The sequence below is a fragment of the Myxine glutinosa genome, chromosome 5 (genome assembly GCF_964187855.1).
Source record: "Myxine glutinosa chromosome 5, kmMyxGlut1.1, whole genome shotgun sequence".
In the NCBI taxonomy this organism is placed as follows: domain Eukaryota; kingdom Metazoa; phylum Chordata; class Myxini; order Myxiniformes; family Myxinidae; genus Myxine; species Myxine glutinosa.
Genome location: NC_136265.1, coordinates 171,387,602 through 171,411,430, shown reverse-complemented (window position 1 = coordinate 171,411,430; position 23,829 = coordinate 171,387,602). Strand labels below are relative to the sequence as shown.

The 23,829-nt window shown below is 43.3% G+C and overlaps 1 protein-coding gene across 2 annotated transcripts in view; it reads left to right on the top strand.

The window, feature by feature from the left end:
- The window catches only part of LOC137426742 (calpain-9-like), a 147,029-nt gene that overhangs the window by 107,876 nt on the left and 15,324 nt on the right, over window positions 1-23,829 (top strand). For both annotated transcript variants that reach the window (XM_068115568.2, XM_068115569.2), the window contains exons 6-15: window positions 2,473-2,556; window positions 3,958-4,043; window positions 4,325-4,402; window positions 4,626-4,786; window positions 5,249-5,412; window positions 8,551-8,562; window positions 13,450-13,655; window positions 16,548-16,587; window positions 19,530-19,607; window positions 23,707-23,764. In XM_068115568.2, the coding sequence (XP_067971669.2) occupies window positions 2,473-2,556; window positions 3,958-4,043; window positions 4,325-4,402; window positions 4,626-4,786; window positions 5,249-5,412; window positions 8,551-8,562; window positions 13,450-13,655; window positions 16,548-16,587; window positions 19,530-19,607; window positions 23,707-23,764 (967 nt within the window). The remainder of the gene's footprint in view (window positions 1-2,472; window positions 2,557-3,957; window positions 4,044-4,324; window positions 4,403-4,625; window positions 4,787-5,248; window positions 5,413-8,550; window positions 8,563-13,449; window positions 13,656-16,547; window positions 16,588-19,529; window positions 19,608-23,706; window positions 23,765-23,829) is intronic.

The window sequence follows — 23,829 nt, the reverse complement described above, 5'->3', positions numbered from 1 at the left end:
TTTGTGCCCTTTTTATTAATTAAAGAACAGCAAGCAAGAAGACAGCTAAGATCCATCGGCCCAGCAGACAAGCACAATAAGTCATCCTTTATTATTATTTTGGAAATGTTTTGTGCATTTGTGGTGCTGGTGCTTTTCATGCATTTTTTTTAATTATGGTGCATTTATTGTGCATAGGGTTGTATGGTGTATCGGTGCAGTGCAGTACAATGGTATTTCCTCTTCTCAAAAGTTCTGCTTTTTCCCACAAAAGATAGGTCCTGGGTTGTAGTTGTAAATAATTAGTAGAGTCTTGTAAATAATGCTCCCCACCGGCTTTATGTTTAGCTTGAAAACCATTCCATAATTCGGTTAATTGTGGGCGTGAGTCAGTTAGGTAGGACACAACGCAGCAGGGGGGACATATCCAGTGTTAAAACTGTTGCACTCAGGGTAGTAGGTTAAAAGTAGAGGGAAACTACACCTAAGTGTCACACTAATTGTTAACAGATAGTCCTGATGTTTCGGCTCGGGACGAGCCTGGCAAAAGGAGGGGTGCAGTGTTGCGGTTTTGAGAACCCACACTTGTAAATAAATATAACATCATTAAAGGTTCACGGTAGCACCCCATAGATAGGCCACAAGCAACACGTAGGTCACCATAGGACATCAGTTATTCCTTAGTATGTGTTTAGATAAGGCCATTTTCCAATAGTTGAATCTGCGTTGTATCAATCAAATAAGAGTAGGCCCTTTCGTCCATTTTGCAGCCTCCCCTCCAAGCGACGCCATTAAGCGCTAGCCATCGCCCTCACCCTTTAGGGCCAGCGGCGTTTGCAACCTCGCTGGGCTTCCGCCCAAACCAGCCTTTGTTGCCCTTGAGCTTGCTTAACGCCGCCATAAGCCACGAGGTGAGGCCTGGAAAAAGGGGCGGAGCACCTGGGAGAAGGTGTGGCCACGTCACCCAGCCGTCAGGGCGGGGCCGGTAAGCGATAACCAGCCAACCAGGGCTGGAGTGACATCGTCTGACAGGACGTGGTTGGGGCTTGCGGAGCGATCGCTGGCTTGACTGATAAAAGCCAGCGCACAAAGCCCTTTCACGGGACTAATGCGATTACCAAGCGAGGACTGCTAGGAAGCGCGATGATTACAGAACTGTGCACAGAGGAAGCTTATGCGCTTGATCAAAGAGGGCTCGCTGGCATTGATATTTCAAAGCAGGACATTGGAGAGGGGGCGTTTGGCGCGAGTCATTCGCATATTACGTACGCGTGTATACCAGCCTTCCCCCGTCATTATAATTGTCCATCCGCATTACGCTATACGAAGAGCTGCCTGCCGGGTTTTTCATCACCTGGCCCGGAGCCGGACTGGAGCCTGGACGCGCTGGTGACCATCAACCTATGATCTGCAATCCCCGTGTGAGTGACTGTGTGTGAGACGGGCCCGTTTGTTCAGGGAATAAGTTAAGACTGTAATTAAGACTGCCCTGTGTACTTTTCCTTCCTCTTTCTTTCATGTACATTCCTTTCATTTCCTCTTCTTCTTGTACAAAGTGTAACAAATTGCTCTTGTCTTCCTATTTTCCTGGTTTCCTCTTATCCGATCGCATCTGTCTTTTCTCTAATTGGGTAAGCGTGGCACGATCGCAACCGCTTAGAATCGGGTCTAGTCACGTGTTAACAGCTCGAGTCGCGGATTGCTATCCGCTTGGCAATATTCCAACAATATCCGTGATTCGGGCGGGAGTTATTCCCTTGCTTTACGGTCGGTGGTATTAATTAGGTAATAGGACTAAAAATCGACCAACAACCCTATTTACCACCGACCGGAAGGAACGTTATAACTTCCAGGACTCGCGTCGGCCAGATCAAAGACAAGGGGATTAACTCCCCCCCCCCCCCCCCCCCCACTTGATAAGGGGAGAGCCGACGTCGGAGATCCACAACAATATAAACATAGATATATATATATCACGATATCAAAAAGTTATGTACAGATTCGGATGAAACTTGGTGGACAAGTTGGGTAAGTAACAAGGACAAAATGATTAGATTTTTGGTGAAGATCCGGATTCGAGAATCATTTAATTTTAAAAAAAAAGATTCTTCACCATCGGGCTACAATGATATGTAACATGATATTTCAAAAAGTTGTGGATGAGTTGTGTATCGGGCAAGAACAAGGCGATTAGATTTTGGTTCATGTCGGATCGAGATATGACCAATCAGTGGGATACGAAACGTAAACTGTTCAGTCTGGTGGAGGTATGCTCTCTACCTAATGCAGTTCTAGCTGTATTTGAATTATTCATTCATTATGCTGGTCTCTATTCATATTACAGTTTAGCAAAATTACAACAGATTTGAAATAAAACTTCATATTTGAAGACTTGTACATTTAAAGTAAAACGAATCTCGGAACTTTAAAAAGTGAGAATTCGTTATATGGTATTTATTGTCTTTTTTTTCACTTGACATCCTCTTATGGCAGGTAAGAAGACGGCCAAACGTCGAAGAGGCAACAGCGCAAGGCCTGATTACTGGACACGCTTACTCCGTAACTGGCATGGACGAGGTATTCCTTCCACAACACGCAATCCATCCTTTCCCTCTGATTAACCACAATAGCCTCATAATGCAACTTGATTCTCACCACCACCACATGCATTCGATAATATCACATTATTCCTTCATGCCCACAAACGTTTTCCACTAATAAGTCACTAAAGTTAGCTCGGCAAACCTGTTTTACTGGAAATTGGTGAAATGTGGAACTTATACAGTATGAGCAGGTTCAACAAGTTTCCTTTTTATCCCTGTGTAACTTGGGGATGTACAAATATATTTAATATAATGGAATTTTTTTTGCAGAAACCATTGCAATGTGAATTGTCAAAGGTGAATTTCCTTTTGCGACACTTCCGTCTATCAGTGTGGCACCAGGATGTTCATTATTATCTTCACTATAGTTATTATCCTCGTGATTTACTGCTCTCCATGCGTACATAGTTTTCCATGGTAATCCTTTCATCGTCACCAAATGATGCTGCAAGGGTGTGATGAATAATTCTGGATTTTTTTTTTTACCCTTGCTTTATTCAAAAGGTGTGTCCTGACAGGATGCTCTGACACTTACCTATTGTGCTGTCTAGTTTGGGTTCTAAGCTATTGGGTGGTGTTTCGCAGGCAGGGCGTTGCATCGCAAGGTTGTGCCATCCCTCGGATGGATGTTAAGCCAGGCGTTCTGTCTGCCACCATTACTTTAGCGGACATTAAAGATCCCACATTGTCCTTCGCGAAGAGTGGGCGACTTATTTCAAGCACCCTGAGCAAATGACAAATTCCTGCACTAACCAACAGAGGCATTACATTGGTGGTCTCCTTCTTCTTCAAGGCTGCAGGGTAGCATCATTGGCTGAGGGCATGGCATTGTCTCTGATGCGATGCCCTCTGCTGGTTAGGGCAGGAATTTCTAATTTGTTCATTGAAAATTTGTGCCATTTTCCCACTGTCCTTCAAAGGCGCTTAAATACACTGTGAACTGATGTATTGCTCCAAGTCCAGATTGACACAACTGGAGGCATTTCTGCACGAAGTGATATCACTAATTTGTGGCAAGATGGGCGACTGTTTCAAACACCCACCAAGCAGTTCATTGGGCGAGGTTATCATTCGGTGTTAAATTCACAAAGAATGTGCCTTTGCTTGAGCCACCCTCGTAAGTTGTAGTACCAGATTCATCAGCTCAAAGCGCATCTCCTCAACCTCGTGCGCACACATTCCTCATTTATTCACTTTGAGAGCTTTCAGCCTTCAACAATCCATTCCTTCCGAATGTGGAGCAAACATTGTTTGTGTAAAGGACAATTATACCGTACTATCTTCACTCTTATACCCCCTGGTTTTTCCTGGTTTCTGATTTTTTTTCCCCTCTCCCCTTTCTCTTTATCCTGGACTATCCTCCTGCCATCCCAAGGTGAAGGTGAAAGGTCAAGCCGTGACCCTGATGCGGATGCGGAATCCTTGGGGCCGCATTGAGTGGAAAGGACCGTGGAGCGACAAGTGAGAGGAATCAGATAATCACTTCTCTGCAGTTGTATTTGATGGAAATCTACTCGTCTGGATTTACTGGGGGTGTCGGAGGAGATGTTCCAGATTTTACCAATGACGGGCTTGGAACGCGATTTAATGGGCTGTTTGAAAGTATTGGGATCCAAATTCATTCAGATGATGAAATGCTTCAAAGATGAGTTTTCTATGATGTACTTACTCTCTGGAGTTACTTCCTTAAGTACCTGAATTCCATAATTGAAACAGTGAAAGTGAAATGTGTCCACCTGTAGGTCTGACGAATGGAAGAACGTGAGTGATTCAGATAAAACGAGACTGGCTCAGGTCGATGCAAATGATGGAGAATTCTGGTGAGTTTGAAAAAATTGATTTGAGCCGTTTTATGGGCCAGGGTCGGGAACGTGAGCATCAGGGATACTGTGGAAATGGTGTATCTTTCATCAAACCTTTTCATGAAGCATGACAATTGCGTGTGGTCGTGGCAGGCGAGGAATAGTGCGTTCCTTCGGTGATGCGTTGAGCTGAAAAGGCATTGAAGATCTCACACTCCCAAGCTTTCTTTCTCTTGGACAGGATGTCTTTTGAAGATTTCAAGAAGCAGTTCTCTCGGGTGGAAATCTGCAACATAGGTCCGAAAGGGATGGACGACGATGATGAAGGCTACTGGTCCCTGACGGAACATGAGAGTCGCTGGGTGCCTGGGAGCACGGCGGGTGGCTGCCGCAACTTTGCCAGTACGTTCCATTGCATGGTCCACTGCTCACCTGTGTGGTTTTGGGGGCCACAACATTTTACTAATCGTTGTTTCTGTAATGCCTAAATGTCTCCTGTCAATGTCAAAGTGCTTTTTTGTGAGTAATAGGGCTTTTTTTGTGAGTAATAGGGCCTGTGAGTAATAGGGCTTTTTGAGAAAACGAAAAAAATATCACTATTTGGGATTCCAACCTGAAGCCAAAGCATCATACTCCAGGGTTTGGGTTCATGTTCAGAGGGGAGTATGAAACAGGCCTCTTGAAGTTTTGACCTGCATATTATTATATTGCTCTTCAGTGCTAATATTTGCATTTCCCCTCCACATCCAACTGGGCCAAACTTCAAAGGTTTTATCATTCCTCCGCAACATCCATTAAAATGCAGCCTCTAGTACAGTCCACAACTCATCATGACTCTACTCCATCGATTTTGTTGTTCCACAGACACTTTCTGGACGAATCCCCAGTTCCACCTTGTACTCAACCAAGAGGACGTAGATCCAGATGACAAAACTCCTGGCTGTTCCTTCATCATCGCCCTCTACCAGATGAAAACGCGCAGGAGAACCCGCCGTCGTAACTCAACCATTGGCTTTTCCATCTACGAGGCAAGATGCTAACCACTTGTTCCAGCAGTATTTGATTAAATCCGATCACAATATTCAAGTTGTACATAGGTATGGTATGCACACTCGCGTCTAAGCCGTCTAGTTGCTGTTTGAATCTTCGTCCTGGGGTTTTGCACGCAGGGCGCTTCCTCAATATGTGTACCTTCCTGGATATGGACGTTAACGTTAAAGATCGTTTGGTGTCTTTCAGGGAAAGTAGGCGAGTCATCGCCAGCACACTGGAACAAATTCCAAATTTCTGCCTGCATTGCTTTCAGTAAAATGTCAGGCCTGGCAGGCTTGGTCAGCCGGTTCGTGAAAGACTTGGGCAAAAAACAATTCCGGGTCGATTTCACAGGGAGGTGAGAATAATTGGTGTCAGCAAAAGAAGTAGGGAGATGTAGTTGGCAGCCTTGCTTCAAATTTTGGGAAACTTGTCGGTGAATTGTGAAACAGGTTACGTTTCCAAATGTACAGTGCATTCAGAAAGTATTCAGACCCCTTCACTTTTTTCACATTTTATGTTGCAGCCTTTTGCTGAAATCGTTTAAATTCATTTTTCACTCATCAATCTACACTGAATACCCCATAATGACAAAGAGAAAACAGGATTTTGGAAAGTTTTGCAAATTTATTAAAAAGAAAAAAACCGGAAATATCACATTTACATAACTATTCATACCCTTTGCTATGACACTTGAAATTTAGCTCAGGTGCCTCCCATTTCTCTTGATCATCTTTGAGATGTTTCTACACCTTGATTGGAGTCCACCTGTGGTAAATTCAATTGATTGGACATGATTTGGAAAGGTACACACCTGTCTATATGAGGTCTCACAACTGTCAATGCATATCAGAGCAAAAACCAAGCCATGAGGTCGAAGGAACTGCCTGCAGAGCTCAGAGACAGGATTGTGTCGAGGCACAGATCTGGGGAAGCCTACGAAAAAAATCTCTGCTGCATTGAAGGTTCTCAAGAGCACAGTGGCCTCCATAATTCTTAAATGGAAGAAGTTTGGAACAACCAGGACTCTTCCTAGAGCTGGCCGCCCGGCTAAACTGAGCAATCGGGGGAGAGGGGGCTTGGTAAGAGAGGTGACCAAGAACCCGATGGTCACTCTGGCTGAGCTCCAGAGATCCTGTGTGGAGATGGGATAAGCTTTCAGAAGGACAACCATCACTGCAACACTCCACCGATCTGGGCTTTATGGCAGTGTGGCCAGACAGAAGCCAAACAGTTCAATCTTGGTTTCATCAGACCACAGAATCTTGTTTCTCACAGTCTGAGAGTCCTGTAGGTGCTTTTTTGCAAACCAAGCGGGCTTTCATGTGTCTTTCACTGAGGAGAGGCTTCCGTCTGGCCACTCTGCCATAAAGCCCAGATCGGTGGAGTGTTGCAGTGATGGTTGTCCTTCTGAAAGCTTATCCCATCTCCACACAGGATCTCTGGAGCTCAGCCAGAGTGACCATCGGGTTCTTGGTCACCTCTCTTACCAAGCCCCCTCTCCCCAGATTGCTCAGTTTGGCCGTGCGGCCAGCTCTAGGAAGAGTCCTGGTTGTTTCAAACTTCTTCCATTTAAGTATTATGGAGGCCACTGTGCTCTTGGGAACCTTCAATGCAGCAGAGATTTTTTTGTCGGCTTCCCCAGATCTGTGCCTCGACACAATCCTGTCTCTGAGCTCTGCAGGCAGTTCCTTCGACCTCATGGCTTGGTTTTTGCTCTGATATGCATTGTCAGCTGTGAGACCTTATATAGACAGGTGTGTGCCTTCCCAAATCATGTCCAATCAATTGAATTTACCACAGGTGGACTCCAATCAAGGTGTAGAAACATCTCAAAGATGATCAAGAGAAATGGGAGGCACCTGAGCTAAATTTCAAGTGTCATAGCAAAGGGTCTGAATACTTATGTAAATGTGATATTTCAGTTTTTTCTTTTTAATAAATTTGCAAAACTTTCTAAAATCCTGTTTTCTCTTTGTCATTATGGGGTATTGAGTGTAGATTGATGAGGGAAAAAATGAATGAAACGATTTCAGCATAAGGCTGCAACATAACAAAATGTGAAAAAAGTGAACGGGTCTGAATGCTTTCTGAATGCACTGTAAGTTGGTGAAGTACAAAAGTGTTGAAATATCAATCACATGGAACTTAGCTATACTTGTACTTCATCCCATTAATAACAATAATAATAAGATATTTGTACTTCACAGTGAATAATAATAATAGTTGATGTTGGCTGAATGGCTAAGGTGTCTGGCTTAAGATCGTCGGCTTTTGAGTTTGAGGCCCTGTCGTGCTGTTGAGGTAACACCATGTGGGTTGACTTACCTTGTCATTCTTCCAAGGTCATCAAAATGAGTACTGCACCAGCTTACCAGACATTCCAGAACCACCCGAGAACATACAATTAGCCTCATATGTGGACGATATAACCATCACCTCGACTAATGGCAACATCAACACCGCCACAGCACAACTTCAACCCTTCCTCAGCACCCTACAAACCTGGCTCACCGTCAACAAACTAAAAGTAGCACCCTCAAAATCATCAGTCACTCTTCCAACAAATTACACCAAGGAACATAGCGCTGCACCACACATCACACTGAATAACATTCCTATCCCACACACACACCAAACAGAAATACTCGGAGTCACCTTTAATCCATCCATGCCATTCCCAGATCACATCACAAACATAAAAAAATAACATGCACACCCAGGTTGAACACACTTCGGGCACTCACCGGCACAGACTTCGGACACCACAAAGAAACAACATCACTAACATACAAACAGTACCGGCCAAATACCAAATCCTTGCCCTGAGCCACAGGTGGCTTTGCATCAGCACCTTCACCGTGACCTCCAGGAAAGATGCACCAGCAGGCATCTTTCCAGCAGGAAAGATGAATTTGTAGTTGAATCCTGGTCAAATATGCATTTACTAGACTTACTGTGGCATGTACAACCCCCTGACCCCACAACAAACCAATTATATGCAACTACGTAATGATTATAGCATCCATGAAGATAATGAATATGGCTGTTCTGATGCAAGAGTATTTGATGTCCAATATTTTTACTAATCAATTTTTTTCCTATCTGTTTTGATCCTTTATTCCTTCTCCCAGCTGCCAGGAAAGGTAAGTTATTTTTCCATTGCTGATCTCATATACTCTTCATACTGAATATCTTATATCGAGGATTTTCTGTTTAGTAATCTGCACAATAAAATGACTTTGTATAGTGTACTGTCTATATTTGTTTGTTTACATATTTATATATGCTACAAAATCTAAAAAACAACAACTCAACCAAATCAAACCCAATTTTGTCTTAAGGTGCCTACCTCAAGTATGGTTTCTGTCAGGGTAGCATATCTGGGGGATGGTGTTGATGGTGGGGGGAAGACTCCAATTCTCTCGATGTAAATGTGTATTGTATAGTGCCACCCAATGATGGCCGGTATTATAAATCTTCTTGCACAAAGAAAATTTAAACAAGTACAAATACATTCAAAGTACACCGCCCCATGCCAAATAATTAAATATGCTGCAGCGCGGCATTGCCGGGGCGCCTCCGGCGCCCGGCAATACCGCAATGCAGCTCATTAAGGCTGCATTGGGAGGGAGAGGAGTACAATAATTGATTGATTAATTGTGAAATTTAAATATATAAATGATCATAAAATATTTTCATAATCAATTGGCTAATAGCATACCTAAAGCACTAGTGCTTCATCCGAAGATGTATCTTTTAGAAATTTAATTAAATAAGTCATTTATAAAAAATTAAATAATTAATTGATTACTCAATAAATAATTAATCGATTAATCAATAAATAATTAATAGATGAAATGATTAATCAATAAATCAAAAATATCCTTGATAGCCACATCACTTGGTCACTCATGTCCAAATATTAGCTTCCCAGCTCAAAAGGTGCCTGAGATATTGGCCAAATGAGAAAGAAAATAAATAAATGATTAATAATGAAAATAAATAAATAATAATCATAAAAAAATTAAATTATTAATCAATTTGGTCAGAGAACACATAAACTACCACTATTTCATCAGAATCTGTAACTTTAAAAAAAAAAAATTTTTTGTCATTAATCGAATAATTAAATAATTAATCGATTAATTGATTAATTAATAAATCAAAAATATCCTTTGCAGCCAAATCACCTGGTCATTGGCATGTCCAAATATCAGCTTCCTAACTCAAAAGGTGCCTGAGTTAATAATGGTCAGAAGAGAAATGAAATTTAATTAATTAAATAAGTACTTAATTAAACGCTAATAATTAAATAACTCCTCAATTAATTGATTATTCAAAAAACAAAAAATACCGTATTTGACAAAGGACTTGCTCACTACTGTGCCGAAATTTCAGCTTCCTAGCTCAAAGGATGGCTGAGATATCGTCCGGACAACCAAGAAAGAAAACAAACAAACAAGAAAACAAACAAGAAAACAAACAAGAAACCAGAGTGAAAACTGAGTACTCTCTTTCAGCGTGCGTCACTGCCGAGCCCCCTTTGGTGCCCGGCAATGACGATTTGCAATGCCTGGAGATGGCATAGGAAAGGAGCGGTGTACAACAACTTAACAATATGCATTACGGTGATGTTGAAAATCTGAGCGAGAATAATTCTAAATTTTCAAAATGTCTCATACTCTCTTCTCTCTTAAACTTCTTAAACTTAAACTTCTTAAATTTAAACTCTTAAACTTCTTAAAATTCTCTTCCTCACTCTCCTTGCACTGCCCTCTCTCCACCCAACGCCCAGGAGAACCTCTGGCTACGGCTTCCTCTCCGCTCCCACCTTTTGTTCATATGTGTTCTGTACCGTCCTCCAAACAGTGATGACTCCATTTACATCTCCCTGTCTGACAACATGGACCAACTTCTATCCACTCATCCCAACTCTCTCTTTACCATATGTGGCGACGTAAATTGTCATAATGTCCGCTGGCTGGGTGTGGGGTCCTCTCACACCACCCATGGCACCTCAGCAAAGGACTTCTGTGACTCACTGGGACTGATGCAATCTGTCAATTTCCCGACCCAGATCTCAGTCAATGGAGTATCTTCTCTTCTAGACTTGGTTATGATTAACTTCCGTGCAAATGTCTGCTGCTCTTCTTCTGCTCCAATCGGTTCTTCTGATCATGTGCTTGTTAAAGTGGACATCTCTCTGGCCATTCTCAGAAAGCCTCCTCAGCGTCGACGAGTCTGGAATTTCACTCAGGCCGACTGGCACGGTCTTCAAGCAGCCATCAATCATCTGGACTGGTCTCCCATCTCTACTGCCTCTGACATCAACTCCTCCTGGGAATTCTTCCAAAGTAAACTGCGCTCTCTCTCATGCACAGATTTATCCCATCTCGTCTTTAGTTGTCGTACCCTTCCTCCCGTCCATGGTACACTGAAGCTTGTTGTGAGGCAGTTGCCATGAAGCAACTTGCCTTAACCTCTTGGAAAGCTAATCCAACTGAAGGTAATCTCAGTTCATTTCACAAAGCTCGGAACAAGTGTGTGTGTCTACCCTCAGGAGAGCCAGGAAACAATATCTCTCTACTCAAGACTGAACTCTCAAACCTGTCTCCCTCCAACAAAACCTGTTGTCATCTGGGCAAATCTGCTTCTGGTGTTTGATACCCCTCCATCCCCTCCCTTACCTCAAATGGCTACACAGTTGACACCGCACGTGAAAAAGCCAAATGCCTCAACTCTGTGTTTGCCTCAAAATAGTGTCCCAAACCCATCTCTCTCTGTACCCACCTTTCCCAGTTGAACCCAGCTGCTCCTGGACTCTGTGTCTTTCTCTCCTGACAAGGTGGAGAAGTTTCTGTCAAACTTCGACTCTGATTCTGCAACTGGACCAGAAGGCATCAGCCCACGGGTCCTAAAATCCTGCTCTGCCACTCTATCTCACCCTCTCTCTGTTCTCTTCACCCTCTCTTTTGCTCAAGGTCATCTACCATCTGCTTGGAAATCAGCCAACATAATCGCTTTCCCCAAAAATGTGCAAAAACAGATCCTTGCAACTACAGACCAATCAGCCTTCTCCCAATTATCAGCAAGGTCATGGAATCAATCATCGCTTCTGACATCAAATCCTTCCTCTTCTCCAATGGCTTGATCTCGGATCATCAATTTGGATTCAGACCAGGTCATTCTACTCTGGACATGCTGCTTCTGCTGTTTCAACAATGAATGGAGGTCCTCAATGTCAAACAGCAAATTAGAGCTGTCTCCCTCGACATTTCACGTGCCTTCGATACGGTCTGGCACCCCGCTCTGCTCACCAAACTCTCCTCCTATGGCATCCATGGAAATGTCCACGCATGGCTTGTGGACTTCCTCTCTGGTCGTAGTCAACGTGTGGCCCTGAATGGTTTTCTCTTATCTCCCCCGTCCTGTTTGGGCTGGAGTTCCCCAAGGCAGTGTTCTGGGCCCTGTGCTTTTTCTGGTCTTCATCAATGATCTCTCCGACTCTCTGAAAAATCCTCTCTATCTCTTTGCTGATGACTCCACTCTCTGCCGCTCCGTACCTCATCCCTCAGATCAGCAGTCTGCAGCCTCCTCACTATCTGCAGACCTGTACAAAATCACAGACTGGTCAAACAAGTGGAACATGTCTTTCAATCCTGATAAATCTCACACTCTTACTATGTCTCTCCGATAAGACCGACTGGACAACCCTCCCATCTACTTTCTCAACAATCCTCTCCAATAAGTTCTGTCACTCAAGCTTTTGGGTCTCACTATCTGCCATGATCTTTCCTGGGAAAACCACATTTCCAAGCTGGCCTCCAAAGCCAGTTGCTAACTGGGCATCCTCTGTCGTGCGAAGTCCTTCCTTGGCATACCTGAGCTCCTCACCACATACAAAGCTTTCATCCGCAGCTCAATGGAATACTGTTCCCCCCTCTGGGCCGGTGCTCCTGCCTCCCACCTCGCTCGGCTTCACGCTGTTGAAACCAAAGCTTTCAGAATCAATGGATTCTCCTGCGATGAAGCTAACTTCGAGGGCCTTTCACTCACTCACTGCAGGCAGGTGGGTGGTCTTTCTGTCTTCTACCGACTCCTCTCCAGCGTTGCTCCCTCAGCTCTGTCTGTGCTCTGTCCCCCAAATATTCCTGCAGGTTGCACAAGATCTGCCTGCAACCCTCTCATCATATGGTTAAACTGCCAAAATCAAGACTCTCTACTCACCTTCACTCTTTCAATTTCTCTTTTGTCCCACCTCTGGAACAAACTCCCCCACTCTCTTCATTCTCACTCCTCCCTCCAGGTCTTTAAAACAGCTGTTCACCACCATCTCTTATCTTCCCCCATCCAAAACCTTGATCTTTTCTACCCCCGCTAATTTCACCCCAAATCCACTTTTTTGAAATACCAACTTCTGTCCTGGAAGTCCTTGGTGTCCTTGTGTTTTATACTTCTCCCCCCCCCCCCTCCCCCACCCCCCTTCCCACGCCTCCTCCCCCCATGGCCTCTCCCTCCCACACATCTCCCTGCTCTCAAATGTTGTACTTGTGTGCTTCTCTCTCTCTCCCCCATCTTGTCTCCCGCTCCCTTTATCATACGTTTTATGATTTATGTGTCAGTTTGTCTTTTTTGTGATCAATGTTAGCTCTGACACGAGCCTCGATCTGGCATGCATGCAAAAAAAAAAAAAAATCTGTTTGAATGTTTGTAGAATGTTTGTTTGTAGAAAAGAGCAGAATGTTTGTGAAGTACACCATGCCTAGTGAGGAATAAAACGTGAGCCTATATTGAAAGAGACTGAGGACACAATGAAAGATACGATGCCCATTCCAGTGAAAGTTTTGGAAATGAATGAAATGACCTAGTTTGGAAGGAGTTGACAAGAAAGCTCTTCTTTTTCACCCAAATAGCTTGAACTCTTTAAAGTTCCAATGTGAAGGTCTATAATATGATGTGGTTCTTGCAATTCTTTTAGCTCATCTTCCTCTAACTGATATCCCTTTTTGTGTGTTTTATCATCATGATAGTTGCAGAGCTACAAGGGCCAGCTTCCCAAGGCTTTCTTTGCTCGCCACCGCTCACAAAAGCGCTCGGCCTTCATCAACATGCGGGAGATCTGTCAGCGTTTTAAACTTAAACCTGGACACTACGTGATCATCCCATCGACATACAAACCCCGTCATGAGGGAAGATTCCTCCTTCGCGTGTTCACTGAGAAAGGCAATCCAAGCAGGTGAGTTTTGCAGAATTGATCATCGCAGAGACCTCAATACAAACCAGTGAGCTGAAACCTCAACTTCGTGTTTGTTCATTTTGTAGTCCTACATTTTGGCTAATTGTGCTGCCTTTTTCTCATTTTCCTCAATTGGGTGTTCAAAGGAGGAACAAGACACACACAAGGTCTAAAGTACCATCTTCATTTGAGTTTTATTTTGTGGACAAGTAAGGTGACCTTTTCAGAGGGAGAATTGAGGTCCCATTCCAAGTTGCCCCAAAAACCCCGAATAAAGCGCAAGGTCGGTGAAGTTGATGCATTTTCAACGACGACCATTAATGAGCCAGCTGGGTTTTTATGGCGTAGCCCATTGGGCAAAGCCGTCTAGAAGAGTGTTTGTCCGTCTGTATGTATGTACGTCCCCTCAAACGTATACCAATCATAGCTGAGAATCTGGTCACATGACAGGGTGATGTGATTACGTCTGATGTCATTACGGCGGTACGGCGGCTGACTCTCCACACTCCGCCATTTTAATTTATATGCCGTTCATATCGTCGAACCTGTCATATATCACAATCGCCGTGCTCTACCTTTACGTTTCTGATTCAGTGTGAAACACAAAACAAACCGATTGTTAAAATGACCATCAAATATCGAAAGTATAGACGTTACGTCTCTTCCCACCAAACGGTACGTACCCAACCCTTGTGGGGTACAATCTAGATTACCGTAGATCTTCCCTTAGTCTGTAAGTAAACCTTACCTCACAGATGTCTTGATTCCTCCAAATTTCTTTGTTCAATGTTATAAACAGCATTATCGACTGTTTAAAAAGCTAATCATGTGTGTCTGTGGTTTATAATATTTTACAAGCCAGGCTTCGCCGATGTTAGACCGGTCTTGTTTAATCAACAATGCCGTAATAACATGGTAGTTTTCCTTGAGAATTTCGCTCTTCAGAAGCTTTTAATCTCAATCCTTAATCTTTCTGTCTTCAGCCACATTGGAACCTGTAACCATTGGAATGCCAGTCCAGATACCCAAACAAAATTGCTTTGGAAGTTCATTTTCCCAACTGTTTCATTGTGAGGACTTTTGTGAAAGTTGAGGACTGATTATGACTCATATGTCTATGATTATGACTCGACATATAAAATGTCTAAGTTTTCTTTGCCTTCCATAATCATATAATTACTCCCAGGGAGTAATGCATTCAATCGTGTCCGTGTCCGTGTGTGTGTGTGTGTGTGTGTGTGTGTGTGTGTGTGTGTGTGTGTGTGTGTGTGTGTGTGTGTGTGTGTGTGTGTGTGTGTGTGTGTGTGCGTGTGTGTGTTCGTGTGTTTGTGAACAAGATATCTGGAAAAGTTCTGAACGGATTTGGATGAAAGTTGGTGGGATGATTTCCCTTGGGATAAGGAAGAATTGATTAGTTTTTGGTGAAGCTCAGGGTATTATTCCCGATCCAGGAATTCTTTGAAGGATTTTTTTTTACCATTGGAAGATGGGGCTCATTTTTTTAAACATTATCTTCTATATATTCTATATTTAACATTGTGATATGAAAATAGTTTTCATATTTGTTGTAAATGTAGTTTGAACTCGTGGTTATGCGTTAGAGCGGTGTATTTTGTTAGCAGCGTCGTCTTCAAAATTCTTTTTTTCTAATAAAGACATATTCTGTCATTTTAAAACCACCAAAGTGTGTATTATGTTTCCCCGTTTCATAAAATGTATCGTTTGATACGTATAATGCTTTAAAACTGTTTTTTTTTTTTAAACCTCGGAAGAGATATCAACATTTACCTCAGCGAATGTCAATCGCGGTGTCAGTATTTGATGAACTTATAAAGACTAAGGTGAGTTATAAGTGTGACCAGCATGTGCACGGGATTCTTCCCAGAAGAATGAGTGGTCGCATTAGCTTGTACGACTTAAAATGAGCGAGTTTTGTTTTGACGTTTGGGCCAGTTTTACATGTTGTATCCCTAAGGAATGAAACGAACGTTTTTCTGGCTTACAATTTTATTTGAAGTCACACATGCCTCAAAATACACTCACTTATATAGAATTGAACGCTGAATCCGAAAATGTAAGTGAAATTGCCTTTTTTTTTTTTTACATTATCTTCTATATATTCTAAATATATACACAAAGAATTAAGTTAAGCACCCCTACACAATGAATTAAGGTAAGCACCCCCTAATATATATTCTTTGTGTATATGTATACATTGGCATATATTCTAAGGTATGTGAGATCAAATAATGATTGGTATGACATTAGCAATTATCCATTGATGAAATTGAGTGATCAAAGTGAAAAAAAGTGATTGGTTGAGTCAGTGATCCGATCACGTGGGTCCTACACACGTTATTGACGCAAAGATCGCTAGAGGTCTTCTCAGAACAATGACTGTACGTTAGAAAACATAAACGTCATCCACACTGTCCGTGATGGACCTATAGCTCCATACTTAAATTGAGGTGAAAATATGCCTAAAATTCCCAAAAAATTTCACCTTAAATTATTCAGAATAAAATATTGAAAACGGCATGATTGTTATGTTTTTATGTGACCATAATATCACTTCTCCAGAAAATATAGCAATATCATGGGTATATTACACTGTTTTGACGACAACAAACTTGTAATGTGCGAGGTTGTAAAAAAACGGGGGGGGTGCTTAACTTAATTCTTTGTGTATATATCTGTGCAGTGTCTGTCTTGTGTTGTCTTGTCTTGTGTTGTCACTGAACTACTCCCTCAAAGTTTTGTGAAATCGTACTATTCCAACTTGACCCACGGCGGGAGTATGCGCTCTACTGAGTGGCGTTCTAGTTGAATTTTTTTTTTTATTGAAAACTTATCCTGAACATTTTATATGTGTCGTTTTCTCTCCTTATCCAGTGACATGATTGAAGAAATTGGAGCAGACATTCCGGAAGATGTAAGTTGTCCATTATCAGTGAGACTTCGTTAAGGGGAACTCATATCCTTTAAAATAGCATCCCTCTATTGTAGCTGCTGTCTCCCTCTGTTCCCTTTTCCATCCACTGGTTTCTCTCATACATTTCTTGATGAGTCTCTCTCAGTCCATATGGAATCTAAAGAAATAAATGTATGAGTCGTTTCAGGAATTTCCAAACACAGAGGTATCCTTGGCTAGATAGGCTGTGTCAACCAATGTGTTGTTTATTTGATTTGGACGTGCCATACTCCTTACAGAGTGTCGGTGCTGCTGAAGCAGTTTCTTGGTACGGGTTATGCTAGGTGGTTTGCCATTGCCTTCCCAGCAGTAGTAAGTGCAGGAATTTGTAATTTGTTCATGGTGTCAGCGATAGCCCCCCTACTCTTCGTGAAGGACACCGTGGGATCTTTAACGTCCACAAACTAATGCTGGTAGACGGGACGTCCGTTTAACGTCCATCCGAGGGACGGCACACACAATGATGAATTTTTTTTTTTTTTTGTATACAAGATCGAGGCTCGTGAAAGAGCGAACATTAATCACACAAAAAGTAAAACCGACACACAAAACACAAAATAAGGGGAGCGGTAGACAAGATGGGGAGAGAGGGGGAAGGACACACACAACATTTGAGAGCAGGGACATCGAGAGAACTGTGGGAGGGAGAGGGCTTGGGGGGAGGTGGGAGAGGTATAAAACTTATGAACACTGCAAGGACTTCCAGGAAAGAAGTTGGAATTTCAAAACAAAGTTGGAATCACCCTGCATGTGAAACAATGGAAAAAATGCAAATTTATATATATATACAGACTTAGCATTTAATATGGAATATTTTTTTTGTGGGGGTGAACTTACTTTTCAAGATGTCTTAGAACCAAAAGTTCATTGGAATTATGTTCAAATCATTCTAGATTTTGTTAATGTGACCTTTAAAAGAAACAAAAACCACATTTGACATTTTGAAGCAAATAAATTGATCCTTGAAAGTGATGGAAACTGATATCGAACTCAATTCATGGACAGTACTGTGTTAAACTTCTGTACGTTTTCCAGAAGTATCTCTTTATTTTGCACATTAGCCAAATTTTTTTTCAACAAAAACAAAGGCTAAATTATGCCTGGGATTACGGACAGTAAAATTACAGTTCAGTACTTCGTGTAACCCCCATGAGCATTCAGGAGAGCACGTACACGTCGAGGCATGCTGTTCACGAGATTTGCCAAGGTTTGGACAGGAATCGCTTGCCATGCAGTGACAATAGTCTGTTGCAATTCACGCACAGAGGTCAGCTGCTGGTCCAAGTTGTCGATTTGACGCGTTAATTCTGCCCACAAGTTCTCTATCGGATTCATATCCGGGGATATGGCAGGCCACTCCATATGCTCTACACCACGGTCAGCAAGAAAGTGTTGGATCATGCGAGCACGATGAGGCCGTGCATTGTCATCTTGGAAGACAAAGTTTCCTCGAAAGGCTGCACGAGCAAATGGAAGCAATGTTTCTTCCAGAATGACCCTGTACTTGAACTGGTTCAGGTTTCCATTCAGAACAACCAGGTCAGTTTTGCCCCCTGCATGAAAAGCAGCCAAAACGGTCACCCCACCATCTCCAGCTTGGACTCTTGGCACTATACAATCTTCGTTGTGGGCTTCATGCACTTGTCTGCGCACTCGGACGGGGCCATCTTGACGATAGACCAGAAATCTAGACTCGTCACTGAAGGTCACGTGATTCCAGTGTCCTGGCTGCCATTGACGGTGCTCTCTGGCCCACTGCAATCGGCACAGGGTGTGTTGTCTGGTCAGGCGTGGCTTTCTCAGGGGACGCCTGGCACGATAGCCTGCTTGAACCAGTCGTTGGTTGACTAGCCTTCTGGATACAGGCACATTTGTCAGTTGCTGCCACTCAGCCCTAAGCCGATTAGCTGACCTGGTACGGCCATTGCAGACTAACCGGTGCAGCTGGCGATCATCTCTCCTTGTGGTTCTGTGTGGATGTCCTGGCCTCGGTATTGGAGTAGGGACACCCCTCTGACCATTTCGTTTCAGGATCTTTGACACCTGACCTTGAGTGATGCCATACTGCCGAGCAATAGCACGCTGTTTCATGCCAGAATTTCGTAAAGCCACCACTCCATGACAAACAGCATTGTGAAGTTGACGGACCATCTCCAGAGGAAGCGGCAATAACTTTTGTAGACGTGCAGCAGATGTTTTCCACGAATACAGAACGCAACAACCCTTATATACCCGATTGTGAAGCCAATCGTCAAATGTACCTGTCCTTACATTTTGTCACGCCATCTGTGATATAATCCTGTTATTGACTTCTTGCTGCGAAAGACAATCAGTGACATGGTTCTTTCAATAAAGACATCGCCGAAGTGTAAAAGAAACTCACCAGATTGATATACTGAGTTCAGAAAGTAAACCCAAGTCAAGAAAAAAAAAATTCCATATTAAATGCCAAGTCTGTGTGTATATATATATATATATAAATAAAGACAGTTTATAGCTGGGTCGGGATTCAAACCCAGGCTAGACACCTTCGAGGCGAGAGTGCATATCTCTCAGCCATCCTCTCAACCCATGTGTTATTTACCCAAAAGGAAACTTGAAAGTACAGAAAGATATAATATAAATATTTATTTTCTATGACCACAAATTTGTGGACCATGTCGCCAAGGTTCCATATACCCATCCTTTCCTCCCACTCATTGCCCATTTGTAAGAAATGAATGTAATTATCTGACTAGATCTCAAAGGTTTTACACAATATTGATTTCAAAACAACTAAAGGGAAAAGAAAGACAAAACTATGTCATTCTTGTGATTAACACAAGTTTAAATAACTTCATGATCCAGATAAATGAGCTGGATAAGAATAACTGTGTATTAAATCAATGTTGTTTGTCTTTCAGCCCTCAATTCCTATCAAAAAACTGGAGGATGAAAAAGACGAAGTGTTCAAGAACACATTCCTAAAACTTGCAGGAGAGGTACAAGAGTGTGATGTTTTGTGGTTACTTACATTCACTTTCATGTTTTCTTGGTTTATAATGGGGTGCAGAATATTTCTTTTCTATATATCGGAACAGGTGCTTACTGCAAGAAATTTCGACATTAATATATAATTAAACCTTCCTCCATGCCCCTGCCCTTCCTCATTTCCAACTCCCCATACGTATTTCAGTGCCATCTACATATTGATCCAAATATTCAATTCTTCCCCTGAGCCCCTCTTTCTTTTGATTTTTCCCTCCCAATCTCCCCTATCTCTGAAACCTTCCCTTATGTGTACATAATATGTCGATGACTCGTTACTTATCTTAATTTAGCCAATTCCCTGAATATATCCATTTGTTTGAAGCGCATTTATTCCATGCAATTAACATCCACATCCTAATCCATCAACATCCATCCACATCCTAGTGATGGTGTGAGACATCAGACTAATGAGAGCATGAGACAAAACTTTCAGAAGCACGTTTTACATTTTAAATTCCGTGCTCCGTCGAATGTGCCATGGCGATGTTTGCAAACTCTTTCCATCCAGTTTAGCATTTTTTCTAATTACTAATCACCTCCGCACAGTAAATAAATCCATATCAGTAATTACTAGCCGAAACCCATGGAACATCCACGGAAGGAAGGATGTGGTGTATGGATAGAGTGTACCATTATGGATGGCGTAGGGGATTTGCTTGTCCGAGTAAGAGTTAGGAAGAAAGATGAGAGTGAAGAGTGCGTATATGAACAACGATCGCCGACACCGGCACAAATGCATGCTCTGGATTGTCCACTCAGTGGACGGCTTGCTTTCGCCTTCGCCTGTCCAATCAGCGGACGGCTTGCTTCGCCGTCGCCCAGCAGACGCCAATACGATGGCGTCGTAAGATGGCGTCGTATCGGCAGTTAATCGGATGCTTTTGGGCCCCAACGTCGGCTAATTCAGATTTTTCGAGTATGGCTGTACGTGATAAACAAAGAGTGTGGTTCGTAGATCGTAAATCCATTAGTGCCGTGGGCATCGGGTCACTGGGTGCGGCGTAAAAGGGATAACAAAGTCGAGTCCTTACGCTATTATTATATAGACTAGCCGAAACCCATGGAACATCCACGGAAGGGAGGATGTGGTGTATGGATAGAGTGTACCATTATGGATGGCATAGGGGAGCGCTCATGGGATCTTCTTCTTCCGTTAAGCTCCAATTTTTTCTCTTTATGTTAAGTCCAATCAGTCCTCTCTGCTCGAAGTGCTCAGGCCATGCCTTCCCGCTCTCATACTTTTATTTCCGTTCGGTGTAGAAAGAGATTGACATATCGTTCGTCTGTTTTCAGCTCATTATCTTTAAGCTTCCTTACGTCTCGCCACCTGCTACACCTCTCTGAGTTACGAGGATTTATGCAACGCACCCCGAGTATCGCAACGTCACTCCATTTAACTTTATTAAAATGACGATAAAGACGTTTCCTTATATATCCTAATTTAAAATGTTCAAGGGAATAAAAAGACCATTTGGTTCACACCACCCATGTTCACACCATTCGACTGTCCAATCAGCCGACGGCTCGCTTCGCCTTCGCCCAGCAGACGCCAATACGATGGCGTCGTAAGATGGCGTCGTATCGGCAGTTAATCGGATGCTTTTGGGCCCCAACGTCGGCTAATTCAGATTTTTTCGAGTATGTCTGTACGTGATAAACAAAGAGCGCGGTTCGTAGATCGTAAATCCATTAGTGCTGTGGGCATCGGGTCACTGGGTGCGGCGTAAAAGGGATAACAAAGTCGAGTCCTTATGGTATTATTATATAGATGGGGCTCCGGGTGCATGAAATAGAAATAAATCAAACAATTCCGGAAGTGTATGAAGTAGGTAGTACGACTTCTTCTTCTTCCTGATCGGCATCACACTTAACTCAGAGACGTGATGACGCCATATTCACCCACCAGCATATATATGAACCCCCTTCCTCTCCTGCCTCACCCCTCCCCCCTCCTCTCCCCTGCCCCCCCCCCACACTCCTCCCCCCTTTCCTGCCCTCCCCTCCCCTTCCCCCTGCCCCCCCTTCCCCCACCTTCCCCCCTCCCCATTCCCCCCCTCTCCCTCCCCCTTCCCCCTCCCGCTCCCTCTCCTCCCCTCCCCTCCCGTCCCCTACCCAACTTGTCCCCCAAGTTTTGTCATTATCCGTCCACAACTTTCAAAATAGCGTGCTATATATATTGTTACGGTCCGCGGTTAAGGATGTTGTTTGCCGAGCGGAGGCACCGCGGCCTAACAGTTTCCCCGATTCACCCGATTCACCCGACGTTGGCCGTATCGCGCCACAGCTATTCAATATGGAAAAGACTAAAACGACGGATGTGAAGAAAAGGAAGAAGAAGAAGACAAAAGGTTGAAAATACTACTAAATTTATTTACTATGTACAGGCTCAAAATAACCAAGGAGAAGGAAAGATAAGAAAATAATATACAGAAGCTTTTAGAGACACAGTGAAAATACTAGCTTATACAGACTTAATTAACTACCCAGGACAGAACAAACAGAAACGGACTCACACGGGGAATGATGACAGGAATGGCAGGTGGATGTTTTGAGGGAGAGGGAGGTCCAACTGGTCCTGCAGCACGATCGGCTCGTTGGGCAGCCGCCGTTCCTTCGCGCCCCTGCTCCAAACTGCCTACTAGGCCCCAAGCGGCTGTCGAGTGTTGTTGCTGCTGTGGACGCTGCTGCTGGCGAGCAAGGCGATGAATAGCAGGCTTTGTGCTTCCCTGGATGATCTCCTTTGAACAAGAATCGCTGCTGGATGATCTTTTCTCTTTGGACAAGAATCGCTGCTGGATGATCTCCCTTCTCTCTCTTGGACCTCACAACCCAGCTCTCTCTTGGACCCTTTTACTCAGCTCTCCTCTGACGACCCAGCTCTTTTCTTTGCACCTCACCACGCAGCTCAGCCCTGGTCCTCACAACTCAGCTCTCTCTTGGACCCTTTTACTCAGCTCTCCTCTGACGACCCAGCTCTTTTCTTTGCACCTCACCACACAGCTCAGCCCTGGTCCTCACAACTCAGCTCTCTCTTGGACCCTTTCTGCAACTTCTTGCGCGCGCGCCTTTATAGCGCCTCTGGCGATTAAGCCGCCGGCCTTTAGGACACGCCCATCGGTGTGCTCACCTCGGCCATGGTTGGTTGCGCGACCCTCTGGCTCCGCCCTTGATGACGACGGGCAGGCACGCCTTTCTTCCCTGACCCTGCCTCGTGGCCAATGGCAGCAATTGTAGTTGGCAATGCGAATGGCAATTGACGAAAGGGGAAATGGAGGTTTTGGGAATGGGAATGAAGGATGAAGGGAATCTATCTTTTTCACTCGGTGCAATGGAGTGTCATTTTAATGGAAGACAAGGCCTTACCCTAAAACACATAATAAAGATATAAGCTACTGAACAAGTGTTTTATAGTGTCCTTCAATGGATGCTTTATGGAATTAACTACCGGGACGCCCTTTGACCTTTACACAACACTGGAGGCAGGAGGGGCCAGAATCAAACAATGTTACACAGCAATTTACCACAATACAACACAATAAAAAAAATACAATCCTCATATCCGCAACAATATATTATCGTTTTTGGCTACACCTCTCAATGGTAAAGTATGACGTAAAAAAAAAAAGTTGTATCTGGATCTTGATTTCACCTAAATGGAGTCAATTTGTCCTCGTCACATACCTAACCTGTCCACCAAGTTTCGGTTGATTCCATCCGTAACTTTTTGAGATATCCTTCTCACAGACAGACAAATAGACAAACAGACAGGGGTGTAAACATAACTCCGTCCACATTCGGTGGCGGAGGTAACCAGCAGGACATTTGGGGACATCATTGCATCTTTACATTAAATACAAAGAAATCAGGATACAATGGGCAGTGTTGCATTAGATTGTCTACAATGGAAACAAATACTGAAAATTAATTATTCTGGGAAGAGACTGCGGACAGAAAACAAGTTATACATCTGCATGGATATGACAAAGATATTGAGTGTTATGTAAACTCGAGAAATAAAAATACTGAGCAGTAACTCCGTTTCTTCAACAGGATCAACAAATAGGTGCAAAAGAACTTTGCATTATACTCAACAAAATTGCAGGAAAGGGTAAGTTTCTACCACTGCACCTTGAATAGTGATGTTTCACCTTTAGTCATTTTCTTGTTTTATTG